General features: G+C 37.2%; 1 protein-coding gene across 3 annotated transcripts in view; it reads right to left on the reverse strand.

The window, feature by feature from the left end:
• gnas (GNAS complex locus) overlaps positions 1–14517 on the reverse strand; it is a 314392-nt gene that overhangs the window by 5934 nt on the left and 293941 nt on the right. For all 3 annotated transcript variants that reach the window (XM_073061496.1, XM_073061497.1, XM_073061498.1), the window contains 4 exons: positions 11894–11967; positions 7203–7261; positions 4007–4127; positions 1625–1755 (listed from right to left, as the gene is read on the reverse strand). In XM_073061496.1, the coding sequence (XP_072917597.1) occupies positions 1625–1755; positions 4007–4127; positions 7203–7261; positions 11894–11967 (385 nt within the window). The remainder of the gene's footprint in view (positions 1–1624; positions 1756–4006; positions 4128–7202; positions 7262–11893; positions 11968–14517) is intronic.

The following is a 14517-nucleotide window of genomic DNA, read 5'->3' on the forward strand; positions in this document are numbered from 1 at the left end:
GGAGGAGTGTGAGCATTCTTGCACTGCCTGAGCATAATCTAGTGCTGAAAGCTCAATATCCACAAAGGCATTCTCTTCCTTCTTGGGTTAAAATGTTAATGCCTGGGAATTTCTGTAACTAAGGCTGAAAGCAAATATCCCAGTATATGTGTTGAAATGGCCAGTCTACAGCAATCTAACTGAAGATATGGGGATTGAAACCAACTGAGATTTTAGAAATATGTCTATTTCTCAACCCCAAGTTATTCCCTAGTGGTAAACCGGCAATAACTTCTGAATGGGCTACAACTTGGGTTTCTTTGGTTCAATTATATCTCCGTATTACCTGGCCTGTGCAACTATCTAGTATTGAGATACAAGTGCTTTGGTTCATAATGGACTACTGAAATGATTTTTCCCCATCACAACATATGCAAGATTGAATTTTTGTACAACACGCTGCTTGAAGAGGATGCAAAAAGAACATGAACACCCTAGATTTACATACATCACCACAAAGAGATATAGCATAAGAGGCCTTAGTATTTCACCATTAACTCTGCTACATGTTTCATTGAGCCACATATTTAAAAGTATCACTAGGTCAAATCAGTCCATTCAGTGACACTGGGTTTACTTACCAAGAGTGCAGGATTGTACAATTAAATATTCAGTACAGAAGTAGATCAATATACAGTTAAACCCATACATTATAAACCACTTCTGAGAAACATTCAGCAGAGTCGATGTCAATTCTATGCGCAATTTAATCCCGATTTGCCAGATTAGAACTGCTGATGAATTTACATTCACAAAATTTACTTCAAACTGCCACTGATAAGAAATGGTGCTATCCTGAGGTCCTCGTCTTAGAGAAAACAACACACTAAAATCAGAATAATCTTAGAATCAATAAGTTTAAAGCAAATCATCTGATGATCTTTTGGAATTTTCTTCTCAAACCTGCGACTCAGGCAAATGTGCTTGGCCCTATCCCTTTTGCAGAATGCCCTCTGAAATTATTTTAAATAAAGGTAATCTGGATCCTTGCCTGTCCACCATTTGTAACAAGGGGAAAATATCCCTAATCCACCTCAAGGCAACAGTCCTGAATATTGTGTATGATAACCCATTTAAGGAGACAAATTGTAGACACTGGATGTTGCAAAAGAGTAAATGACATTGGGAGCACATTTAAAGCAAAGTAGGAGAGGAGACAAAGAATAGGTATTTTTATTGTGTTTCAAGTGCTCACTAGTTTGTTCAGTCCAAGGAATTTAACTTTTTCCTTGATTCAAAAAGGGCAACATAGTTGTTAGGTGATTCCATTTTAAGAGTGGATTAGGGATCTTCTCTTTACACACTGCACTTTAAAAACAACAGGGAAGCAAAGGTTTCAGTTGCTTCTTTAGATGGAAAGGAAGACTGTTCATTAGGCAACTTGTTCTTCCCACATGACAACACACTCAGCATCAACTGTTAACTAGAAAGCAACAACTAAAATATTACTGACTGGAAGTCTTTTATGTGGGAAAGTCCTTGGATGATTACAAAGGATCTCTTGTGTAGAGAGAGTAAAAATATCATGAACACACAGAACTTCTGGAGAAAGAAACAATTTAAGTTTTTAAAATGAAACACTTACCATCATCTGGTGTAGTGTAGCGAGCATACTCAGGAAAGTAGTCCTCTATTTTAGATTTCCCTGCCAGCACTTTCTCTGCCAGCAAATCCTGCTTATTGAGGAAGAGAATTACAGAAATGGTCCGCAGCCACCTAGATAAAAAAAAAACAACCCTTCATTCAATGATTAACATTCTACAGAAAGAAATCTTCAGTTTCATTCATGTATTCAAATTGTGATAGATATACAACTTGGGCATCCAAATTCACTGCTTTATTTTTACTAATAAAATAATTTTTCAACCTTTGTTTCACTTGTGTGCAGTTGCAAGAAAAATTTGTGAACTCTTCAATTACCTGTTTTTTTGCATTAATGTGCAAAATGTGGGTTTATCTTCAAAGTCACAATAATAGACAAACACAATCTGCCTAAACTAATAACACACAAACCATTGTACTTTTCATGTCTTTATTGGATACGTTGTTTAATCTTTCACAGTGAAGGCTGAAAAAAAGTATGCAAACCCCTGTATTTAATAGCTGGTATGACCTCCTTTAGAAGCAATAGCCTTCACCAAACGTTTCCTGTAGGTGCTGATCAGTTCTGCACATTGGCTTGGAGGAACTTTCAGCCAATCCACCTTACAAAACTACTTCAACTCTGGGATGTTGGTGGGATTCCTTGAATGAACTGCTTGCTTCAGGTCCTTCCACAACATTTCTATAGGATTAAGGTCAGAACTTTGACTCAGCCATTCCAAAACATGAACTTTCTTCTTTTTAAACTATTCTGTTGTTGATTTACTTGTCTTGTTGCATTATCTAACTTCTATCAAGCTTCAGGTGACAGACTTCTACCTGACATTCTCCTTTAAAATGTCTTGATACAATTCTGAATTCATTGCTCCCTCAATGATTGCAAGCAGTCAGGTCCTGAGGCAGTAAAGCAGCTCCAAGCCATGATGCTCCTTCTACCATACTTCACAGTTGGGAAGAGGGTTTGGTGGTGTCCAGTGCCCTTTCTCCTCCAAACACAGCAATGTGCATTTCTGCCATTCAACTTTCCTCTTATCTGTCCACAGAACATTGTCCCAGAAACACTGTAGAACATTCAGCTGGCCTTTTGCAAACTTGAGACATGCAGCAATATTTTTTTGGACAGCAGTGGTTTCCTCCATGGTGTCCTTTCATGAACACCAGTGTTTTTCTTATAGTGGACTCATGAACAGAGACTTTAACAAGTTCTAGAGATTTCTGCAGGTCTTTTGCTGTTACTCTTGGGTTCTTTTTCACCTTCTTCAGCATTGCACATTGTGTTCTTGATGTGATCTTTGCAGGATGCCCACTCCTAGGGAGAGTAGCAACAGTACTGACTTTCCTCTATTTGTAAATAATTTCTCTTACTGATGATGACTGATGAAACACCCAGGTCTTTAGAAATGCTTTTGTAGCCTTTTCCATCTCTACAATTCTTCTTCTAAGGTCCTCTGAAAGTTGTTTTGATCAAGGCATGGTGTACATAAACAGATCTTTCAGAGCCAGTAGCCTGACACTGTGAGTCTTTTAAAAAAATATAGGGTAGGACACCTCTACAACCCACACCTCCAATCTCATCTCCTTGATTGGAACACTTGACTCCAAATAGCTTTTGTAGAAGGTACCTGTTGCTCCAGAGGTCCACATACTTTTTTTGAACCTGGACTGCTATTGTTTAAATGGTGTACTCAGTATTGATGAGAAATACTACAATTGTTTGTGTTTTATTAGTTTAGACAGATTGTGTTTGTCTATTGTTGTGACTTAGATGAAGACTAGACCACAATTAATGCAGAAAACCATTACTGTTTCTTGCAGCTGTATCTTGAAGGTACTTTGCACTTGACAATGGCTGTTAACACTACTTAATCTGTCACATTGTTTCTACTACCTGCAATTTATAGAGATATATCAGTATTAAGGGACAGCAACAAAGACAACTAGAAGGTCTATATGTAAATCATGCATCTCTACTTCACCAATATCTCTTCAGATACTTTGACAGACTTGAGAAAATTGTGCATCGCTCGACAAAAATGTGACCACCATTTTTAACAGCTGCAATGTGAGATAGGTTTTAATTCAATCTTAATATTATACCCAAGGCATTCAGAAGTTAAATCAATCTAGACTTTTAAACATGAAGGGTAGCAAAAACCTGGAATTTATTCTCACCTGTCTTAAACACTGACTGTGGCCATTGGATCAAATAGAAGTGTTAACAATTTTTTAAAAAAAATCAAATTAAAGTTAGCAAAGAACAAATTAGGGTAAAACAAAATTACAAAGTCAGCAATGAATTGAAATAGATCATTCTTGTTCCAAGGTCTCAATGTAAATGTAAATATTGAAGGAACTGCAGATTTACCTGTTGTTCCAGATGCTTTTGAACAGATTGAGAGCTTCTTGGAGGCGATTGGTCTGATTGTCCTCTCTTATAACCATGTTATAGCTACTGCTAGCCACCACAAATATGATAGCAGTGACATCTGAAAACAAATTAGAATGAGACTGAATTAATTAGAATTAATCAAAGAAATCAAAATTATTGGAGTACAATAGCAACAAAACAACACAAAATGGTACTAAACAGAAATAATTCAGAATCAGACTTTAATCGCCAAGTACCTATGCACATACAAGGAATTTACTTCCGGCAGATGTTGTCTCTCTGTTCATAACAATAATAATGATAAATATAAATGAAAATATAGATTATACATACAGGTAGTGCAATCCAAGTAATAGTTAGCCGACAGTTAACCGGCAGTTAACTGTTCAGCAAAGTGACCGCAGTAGGGAAAAAACTTCTCCAGTGCCGGAGAAGGATTTGTGCTGGAGTGCTCCAGAAGTGCTGGAGGGATCTGAAGCGCCTACCAGACGGAAGCAGATCAAACAGTCCGTGCGCAGGATGGGAGGAGTCCTTTATGATGTTCCCCGCCCTCTTCTTCAACCTGGAAGAGTACAGGTCTACAATAGAGGGCAGGGAGGCTCCAATGATGCGCTCGGCAGTCCTCACTGTGCGCTGTAGTCTGGTTCTATCCTGCTTGGTGGCGGCTCCAAACCACACAATGATAGAGGTGCACAGGACAGACTCAATGACTGCAGTGTAGAACTATTTCATTTCATTATTTCATTTAGGACTCACAAAGTACTAATGGCTTTGGCAACTATAGCTATATTGCAGGCTATGTGGCAGAATCATTGTCAACAGAAACAGCTTATATATTACCTGGAAAATTTCTGAAATTTTGAAAGTGAAATTTAGCAATGTAGAGGTAATGAGATAATTTAAGTTCAATAAGAAAATCAAAATGTGAACAAAATAGAAAGCAACACTGAATTATTATAAAATGGAAGGCAGATAATTTGGAATTCTGAGTAACAATCAGAAGTTAAAGTTGAGAAAGAAGTACTGAAGCAATTCTCTATATGACAAGAACTATTGCTTTAGCCATAAAATGTATTTGAAATGATACGCACGATATACAGCTGTGAACTATCCTTTTTACACGTACAAATTTCAGTTAATATTGTTCAAAGAATCAATTGGGGAAAAAATTATACTCATCTCACAGAGCCTGTATAGAAAACATGGAGGGGGAAATTTATTTTACCTAGACAGGCTACAAATGATACAAGGTTTACCAACAAACTTTTAAAGTTCTTTGCCAGTGTCAGGTAATCAAATATTTACAATAAAGGAAAAAGGATGATTAAAGGTCTGTAATCAATATAACGACAACCTAGAGGAGAAACTAAAAATACAAAGGAATAAGTATTTGTAGAATACAAATTATGGATCAGGTCATTAATAAATTGCATTAATAATTACTGGATTATAACATTTTATCAGCATATTTTAATAGTAATGTACATCTTTGTGAATGCAAAAAGTGGGAATTGTTTCAGATGTGGGGTAGGTGGGTGTTATAAGAGGTGAGGAGCTAAAAAAAAAACATTCTAAGAACTTAGTTTGGGGAATATGATCCTTGGAGGTGATAAAATTGTGGAATAAAAGGAATTGGATACATTCAAAACATTTGAATTCTAGACTGTGTGGGCTGGAATAGGAAAAGAGTGTGCTTGTATTTACAGCCAGTGAAATGTCTCGTGGAACTTTACAAATGGCATTGGGTCTTAATGAGACGACGAGGAGATGACAAGCAACTACAATTTAAAAATGCTTGAAGAAATGCAAAAACCTGGAAGGCAAGATGTAAAGAATTACAGAAAAAGATCTGTAAAAGATCTTAGATGACTGAAGGTTGTTACCCATGAGGCTTCAACACAAGACCTGAAGGGCATATATGGAACAGTATTTCAGGAGACTGCAGCAGTATCAGATGTACAAAACTACACATAAAACTTTGAACGCAGATCATCAACCTAAAATGGGCTAATATCTTAACAGCACCTTATGAGAGCCTGGATTACAGTTCAAATTGCAAAGTAAATTATCAAAGTACACATATGTCACCATATGCAACCTTGAGATTAATTTTCTTGCCGACCATCACAGTCATACAAGAATCACAATAGAATCAACGTAAGGCTGCATTCAACAGGATGGACAGTAAACGTACAAAAAAAATGCCTACTGTGTAAATACAAAATGAAAAAATAAAAACAAACAAGCAAGCAATAAATACTGAGAACATAAGATGAAGAGTCATTTGAAAGTGAGTCTACAGGTTATGGGAACAGTTCAGTAATGGGATGAGTGAAGTTACCCCCTCTCGTTGGAGAACCTGATAGATGATGAGTAATAACTGTCTCTGAACATGGTGGTGTGGGTCCTGAGGGTCCTGTAACTTTTTCCTAACAGCAGTAGTGAAAAGACAGCTATGCCTAGATGGTGGGGTGCCTAATGATGGATACTCCTCCTAAGATCAATAATCATTTCCTTGGGTGCATTGAGTGAGAGGTGGTTGTTGTGACACCACTGAGCCAGATTTTCAATCCCGCTCCTCCTATATGTTGATTCTTCACCACCTTAAATTAAACCAATGACAGTGGTGTTGTTGCAAACTTAAACATGGCATTGGAGCTGTGCTTAGCCTCACAGTCAAAAATATAAAGCAAGTAGAGCAGCAAACTAAGCATACAGCCTTGTGGCGCGTCTATGTGGATGGTGATTGTGGAGATACTGTTGCCAATCTAAAATGGCTGGGGTCTGCAAGTGAAGAAACTGAGGATCCAACTGCACAAGGTGGCATTGAGGCCATATTGCTTCAAACTCCATCAATTTGACTCCAGGATGCAAACTATTGAAGTGAAGAGGAACTGGATTTTCACCACAGCATCATCTCTGGTGAACAGATGGACAAAAGACCTCCAAACAGTGAGATGGACAAAAGCCCAATCAACGTCTGGTTAAACTTATGCAACTAAGCTGGCAGAGTTGGAACTAGTAGCATAATTGTGCATTCTTTCCCCTCGGATTGCTGCCTGCTTTCCTGTTACCAAGCTAATGGATAAATTTGATCAAACAATCTTATACAAGTGTAATATATATTCATCAAGGCATATCCTGCCATAAAATCATTCACTTCAAATCTTACCATTGAAGCACTGAATCCATTTTCTGCGCTCGTCACGTTGCCCTCCAACATCAAACATGCTGCAAAGGGAAATGATTGAATCAATTTTAAAATCAACAAGGCAAATTGCAAAAGCAATTTCTTCAGATTGAAGACTATTCACGTTCAGAAAGTGACAAAACTGAAAATAAAAATAAAGCACAAAAAAATTATTTATACCTGTGTTGTCAACATTACCAAATTTGCCCGAATCATTGATTTTTAAGTATTACAGTAGCTCAGGATTTGTATACTGAAGTGCATGAATTATCCATGGATAGAATTAAAGATACACTGTAAACCTTTAAGAGCATACATTTAATTTTTTGTTTTATTCTCTAAACTGCAATTGTCTCAAGTCAAACAAAATCAGCAATACTTCTAGGATAAAGCAAGGTTTTCTTTTATTGAGCTTCTGCACTATTAATGATTTGCACAAAACCCTCTAGAAATAGATGAACTTCCATTGCAATCCCAATGATAGTTAATGTCAAACAGTCTATTAAAGGGTTTCGGCTCAAAATATTGATGTTGTGTGTGTGTTGCTCAAGATTTCCAGGATCTACAAAATCTCATGTAATTGATTCAAATTAAATTGATGTAACCAGAAACAGATACATTTCTCAAGGGTCCCGATTTAAGTACAAAGCAAATATGGCCAGTCAGTTCATTAATGTGTAACATGGATGAAACCACCCATTTCGAGACAAGCCTACAGTTCCAACAATGACTCAAACATTTCTGTTTACGTTATGTTGTTCAAGATGCCTTGATCACTCCGTGAGAAAGCTACGAGCTCAAAAGCAAAATTATTTCTTTTCTCCAGAATGCCTTCAATCTACATTTGTAATTTGATCTATGCAGATTTACTTCAACAGGAATGCTATTTACATGGCTCAAGTTCTCTCAACAGATTTATTGAAGCTTTGACAGTTCCTTCATCGGTATTTATTTTCCAGTCAGCCATGTTTCAGCTTTGCTAAGGATATTTTTTAATCATTGGTGGATAAAGTTGGATCTCTGCTAGTTACAGCTATTTTACATATATTGTAACACTGAAATGAAGATCTACAAAGACACCAACAAAACATAAAATGACTACGGCTCAGAGTTTTCAATTTATTTGCCACCAGACAGCTGGTGACTTGAATGGATAAGTAATAATAGTTTGACGTCAGATAGAAAACAAGGAAGAACTACCTTGTGATTGAATAAACATGCATTCAAGATTAGATGGAGACTTATGTAACTGGTTGGGTGGAAGTCTAGTAGGAGAGTGTGAATAATGGAGGATTGAACAAGGAGATGCACCAAAATTCAGGTATATAGTGACCAGTGTGGGTATAAAATTAAAAACTGACCAACACAACTAATCTGAACCTGAATGTGAGGTCTTCAACCATTGCTGTAAATATTATTTCAAATATGTATTATCCAGAAACCAGTTATAGGCATGCAGCATGCACAAATTCAACTTAACTTTGAAGAGCACACATTTCCATATTTTCAAACTTCATCCTCGTGCAAAATGTTTCAGTACTCTTGACCTCCTCCCAGTCATACTGTCTGTCATGGAGATCACCTGATATCTTCAAGGACTTAATCTGCTTCTTTCAGCAGTTTTATCCAGTGCTTATTTGCATGCATTCAGTCCAAGACCAACTCTTTGCTCCAAGGGAAATCAATTCAGAGGCTTATGTAATGACAGGACCCATCAACATCAATGAAGTGCTGAACCAGCCTTTATCTAACTCATTCATCGATTAAATGAGTTGGGATAAATGGTTTATTCTCAGACTGGCAGTTGGTGACTAGTGGTGTTCCGCAGGGGTCGGTGTTGGGACACCAACTCTTTACAATCTATATTAATGATTTGGAGAAAGGGACTAAGTGCAACGTATCGAAGTTTGCTGATGACACAAAGATGGGAGGGAGTGTAATGAGTGCGGAGGACATTGAAACCCTGCAGGGGGACATAGATAGGCTGAGTGATTGGGCAGACATTTGGCAGATGAAATATAATACTGACAAATGTGAGGTCTTGCACTTTGGCAGGAAAAATAATAGAGCAAGTTATTATTTAAATGGAGAGAAACTGGAAAGTGCTTCTGTGCAAAGGGATCTGGGGGTCCTGGTGCAGGAAACACAAAAAGTTAGTATGCAAGTGCAGCAGGTGGTCAAGAAGGCCAATGGAATGCTGGCTTTTATTGCTAGGGGGATGGAGTATAAGAACAGGGAGGTCTTACTGCAGTTGTACCGGGTATTGGTGAGACCACACCTGGAGTACTGCGTGCAGTTCTGGTGTCCATATTTAAGAAAGGACATACTGGCTCTCGAGGCAGTGCAGAGAAGGCTCACTAGGTTAATTCCGGGGATGGGTGGGTTGATGTATGATGAGAGGTTGAGTAGATTGGGACTCTACTCATTGGAGTTCCGAAGAATGAGAGGCGATCTTATTGAAACATATAAGATTGTGAAGGGGCTTGATCGGGTAGATGCGGGGAGAATGTTCCCAATGATGGGTGAAACTAGGACTGGGGGCATAATCTTAAAATAAGGGGATGCCATTCCAGGACTGAGATGCGGAGAAATTTCTTCACTCAGAGGGTAGTGAGGCTGTGGAATTTACTGCCCCAGAGAGCTGTGGAAGCTACTACACTCAATAAATTCAAAACAGAGATAGACATTTTCCTGGATAAAAATGGCATTAGGGGATACGGTGAGCGAGCAGGTAAGTGGACATGAGGCTAGGTTTAGATCAGCCATGTGATCTCCTGGACCAGTTTTCGATAGCCTGGATGGGTCGGAGAGGAATTTTCCAGATTTTTTCTTCTCAATTGGCAACTCGGTTTTTTTTCCCCCGGGTGATCACATGGGTTTGGGCGGGATGAATAATAAAATAAAATGGGCGGCATGGTGCCCTGTTGGTTGGCACTGTTGCCTTGTGGGATTCGGTGAAAACTAGAGTTAAGATTGGATCAGCCATGATCTTGTTGAATGGCGGAGCAGGCTTGAGGGGCCGATTGGCCTACTCCTGCTCCTATCTCTTATGTTCTTATGTATGTTCTAAATATTTTTATACCAAAACAGCATTCAGCATATTTATAGCAGGTAATGTCAGGTTTGAACTGGGCAGTTAGGATCTAAAAGGATGCACTTATGGACATAAACATATGGAAACAAACTGTGGGCTATAAAATGATCAAAAAAGATGAGAGTAGGGAGGTGCATGAGGAGCAGTATTGGTTTTGGTGGAGTGAAAGAATCAGGACAATACTTCCCTTTCAGGCAATGAAAGCTCACAAGTTCCTTTCAATGCGTAAATTGCTGCTTTGGCACAATGGGATGATATCAAGCAAAGCAGTGGAAAAGAGGTAACTGCACTATTTTCTGCTCGATTGTGATTCTGATGCAAACAGAACTCACAATTAAAACACTTAGAACTATAACTCATACCTATCAAGCTAGATCTGGGAAGGGCAATAAAAACAAGGTGTTTGCCATGTGCTTTCAAGGTTATACATTTCAGCTACAAATACCGGTAAATCATTAAAAGACAAAGGGCTACATGTGTATAAAAGCCTAACTTACAGCTGGCTATAATATTACAACTGACTTTATAATGGTGAATCACAGAGGGCAAGAGACTCAAAGCCTATATGGCATTGCAATTATTTGATGCTACATACATTATGCTGTGACCTGGTCAACTCCATTTTCTAAGCTGTTTGAAGTGGAGGCAGTAAATGAGCCCAAGGTAGTTAATTCCACCTCTTAGACATACACCGTTATTTTAACTGAAGCCGCACAATGTCATCACTTATAATCCAAGTTAATAAGTCATTGGCAACACGAGTGAATCTGCAGATGCTGGAAATAAATAAAAAACACAAAATGCTGGCAGAACTCAGCAGGCCAAACAGCATCTATGGGAAGAGGTAATAACAACGTTTCGGGCCGAAACTCTTCATCAGGAAACCCTCCCGATGAAGGGTTTCGACCCGAAATGTCGTTATTACCTCCTCCCATAGATGCTGCCTGGCCTGCTGAGTTATACCAGCATTTTGTGTTTTTTATTAATAAGTCATTGCTTGGCAAGAAGTAAATGCAAGGCAAGTATTTCAGTGAAGGTAAACCAGAGAAAATATTATTTACTTACTTGACTGAAGCTTCGGATTATTATTAAACTCATTTTGCCTGCCTCATCTCAATTAAAGTGTTAACAGTAGGTATGATTTTCTTCATTAGCAAGGTAAATTTTGCACTTACGAATCTTCATTTAATAATTATTCATTGGAAACATTCAAATAACCCTCTTAACAACTGACCTGTTCATTATTGGGTGGCTTTAGTCAAAATGATGGTGGATGTAGAGATTGCGTTTAACTACCTTTACTTGTGTTCACTCAATAACTCCACGTAATGGGGAAATAAGTGAATACACACATACACCAATAGTCATAAATCAAATGCATAACTGTACACATTAGCTCAAAGTTCAAAGTAAACTTATTATCAAAGTACATATATGTCACAACCCTGAGATTGATTTTCTTCTGGGCATACTCAATAAATCCATAAAAATAATAAAAATAAATGTCACTTTCCTACGAGCACTGGACTATTGGGATATTAATTCATACAGAACAAACTATTAACCAAGGCATACTCACTGAAAGTTTACTTTTTCAACTTGAAATCTGGTTTCAAAAATTCCCGATGTCAATACTCTGCATCGTAGAAGGTCCTTCAAAAGGAAAAATATGTCACCATGAGAGAAACCATTTGTAGCTAACAAGAAATATTACATCTTTTGATACATTCAAGGGTCTGTATGTACACAACTATATCTGAAACAAAACTAAAAGGGTCAAAAGGCCTGTACTGTGCTGTGCAAAAGCACAAATTATTGATGCATACACACAATTGCTTGAGTTTTGAACAACACATCAAGTAACACAATTTCAAAATAATGTTTAAAAGTAATTCAGTACTTTGCTTCAACAGCCATCCTTTGGTGCTGGATAATAGCCAAATACAATTAATCTTTGGAAAAGAGATTTAATATGTCAAGTAGGCAGTGGACATCCTGAACAGCTAACAAACAACTAGGGTACTAATATGGGAGTGAGACAAAAACACAAGTGATTGGATATCAGGATAAAAAGTTCGGCAAGCGCATTTAATAACAATAATTTTAGGAATGCATTCGTCTCTTTTAATTAGCTACTATAAGATATGATAATTGTGCTGCACCATCAATTCAGGTTTGGAGATTCCATCTGATTTTTAAAAAATGTTCTTTTTGACTTTGCAAAACAACTGAAAAATTAAAAAGCTAAGACCACCAAAGGAACAAAACCAAGGTACTATACTTGCAAATGGTTGATAATAATTCTGACTAATTTTGGCAATTGATCTCTATAAATCAGACTATACACTCTCAGGCCAAACAATGGAAAACATTAGTGGAAAGCTTTAAGATCTGTTGTGAATCTTGATGTGAAGTTACATGCCCCAAATGTTTCATGTAAGTTATTTGAGACCATCATTTCCATCTACTCCTATAGGAAGCCTTATCAATCAAGTTATCATTTGCTTAAATTATTTCAGAAGATTAATTCTGAATTTCAAGCATGTGCTCTTTTCTGATTCTACTGTTCAGGACAAGTCATTGCCTAAATAACTTTGCTCCAAATCAGTAAGCCAACAACTCTACAATATCAAATATTCTTGCTTTTTTTTTAAAAAGCTATCTTTTTGAAACTGTAGTATTTTTACTTCATTGCAAACACATTAGTGTGGAAAGATTAGCACTATTTCAGCTCAATATTGACTTTGCAATCGATCCCACATTCTTACTTGTAATACTGCTCATAATAAGCATTGTTTCGATAGCTTCCATTATTGGGATGAGGGCCAGGTTCAATTTGGTGCTGTGTGCAGTTTGCACATTCTCCCCATGGCTGGCATGATTTTTCACTGTGCACTCTGGTTTCCTTCCACATCTCAAAGATGTAGGTAGGTTAACTGGTTATTGTAAAATGCCTGTTAATGTAGATAAACAGCAGATAGCTGGTGGACATAAAGGGCTAAAAGGAGAAAAAATGAGGTACAGATAAATGAAGTCTTTGCTGATTAAGGCAAAGAGCTTATCATAAAGAGATTGAAATAAGTGTTTATTTTCATAGGCATAGCCAGATTTTTATGATTTGAATTTTCTCTAAGGTGCTGTTAAACCATAGTTTGAGAAGGAGTTAGGTAGTTGGATGGTGAGAGTTTAGAGGGTGTAAATGCAAGCAGGGGAAAGTGCACTTACATTAAAGAGTTCATGTGGCAAAAAGATTAACTTGCAGTCTTGAAAGAGTGAGTAACCATTATACAATAGAACTCTGCTTTCATTCAATTTAGACCAAAGTGCATCAGTACTATTGAGAAGTTATCTACTTAACTCAACGGCAACTTAAATTTCAAATGGAAAAAAAAACTCATGTGGATCAGTCAAGTTTATCTTGTGTGTATCCTAGGTTTGGAAATAAATATCTTTTCACAGCAGGCTCCTGTCAGCATTAGTTTCTGCTAAAATGTGCAAGTAAATGTCATTATTGTGACCAACACACCAAATGTAGAGTTTTAATTTCATAGTATTGCATCAGTACAATACAACTTTTAAATGAGACTAATTAGGTTATGAACCTATGTGAATACGACTTAATGTGGCTACTATTTGACTGAAATTTAAAACGTACACGCTCATTACATGTACTTTCACAACAGAAAACAGATGCGATTTTAATGCCACATGTCTGTGTGCAAATCTGTTTAAGATGCAACATTTAACTTATTGATTTATTGGGATTCAGAATGAAGAATACTGAAATCATGCTTGTGAGAGAGACTAAAAATGTTTTAAAACCTACAAATGAAATGATAGTAATAATAGGAATTTTATTCCAGTGCATTCAATCTGTCAACGTAGATCCAAGTAAAACTTGCATGACACTTTTCATTGTGAATTTATACAAACTCTTATGACTGCATGAAGTGTCAGAGAAATTTCTTCTGTAATTGGTGCTATTGCAACTTAAATTCCAGAGAGCAAACGTTCAGGAGTTCTACTGAAGAGTCTCTAAACTAAAGAGTTAACTCTCTCTTTCCACAATTGCTGACTCACCTGCTGAGTTCTGGCAGTATTTCTATTTTTATTCTAGCTTTTAAATTCCAGTTTTTGAATTGTTGATCTAAATTGGTAACTCTAATGGCAAACAAAAAAATTAAAACTTCTCCACATTACAAA

The sequence above is a fragment of the Hemitrygon akajei genome, chromosome 11, assembly GCF_048418815.1.
Source record: "Hemitrygon akajei chromosome 11, sHemAka1.3, whole genome shotgun sequence".
NCBI lineage: Eukaryota > Metazoa > Chordata > Chondrichthyes > Myliobatiformes > Dasyatidae > Hemitrygon > Hemitrygon akajei.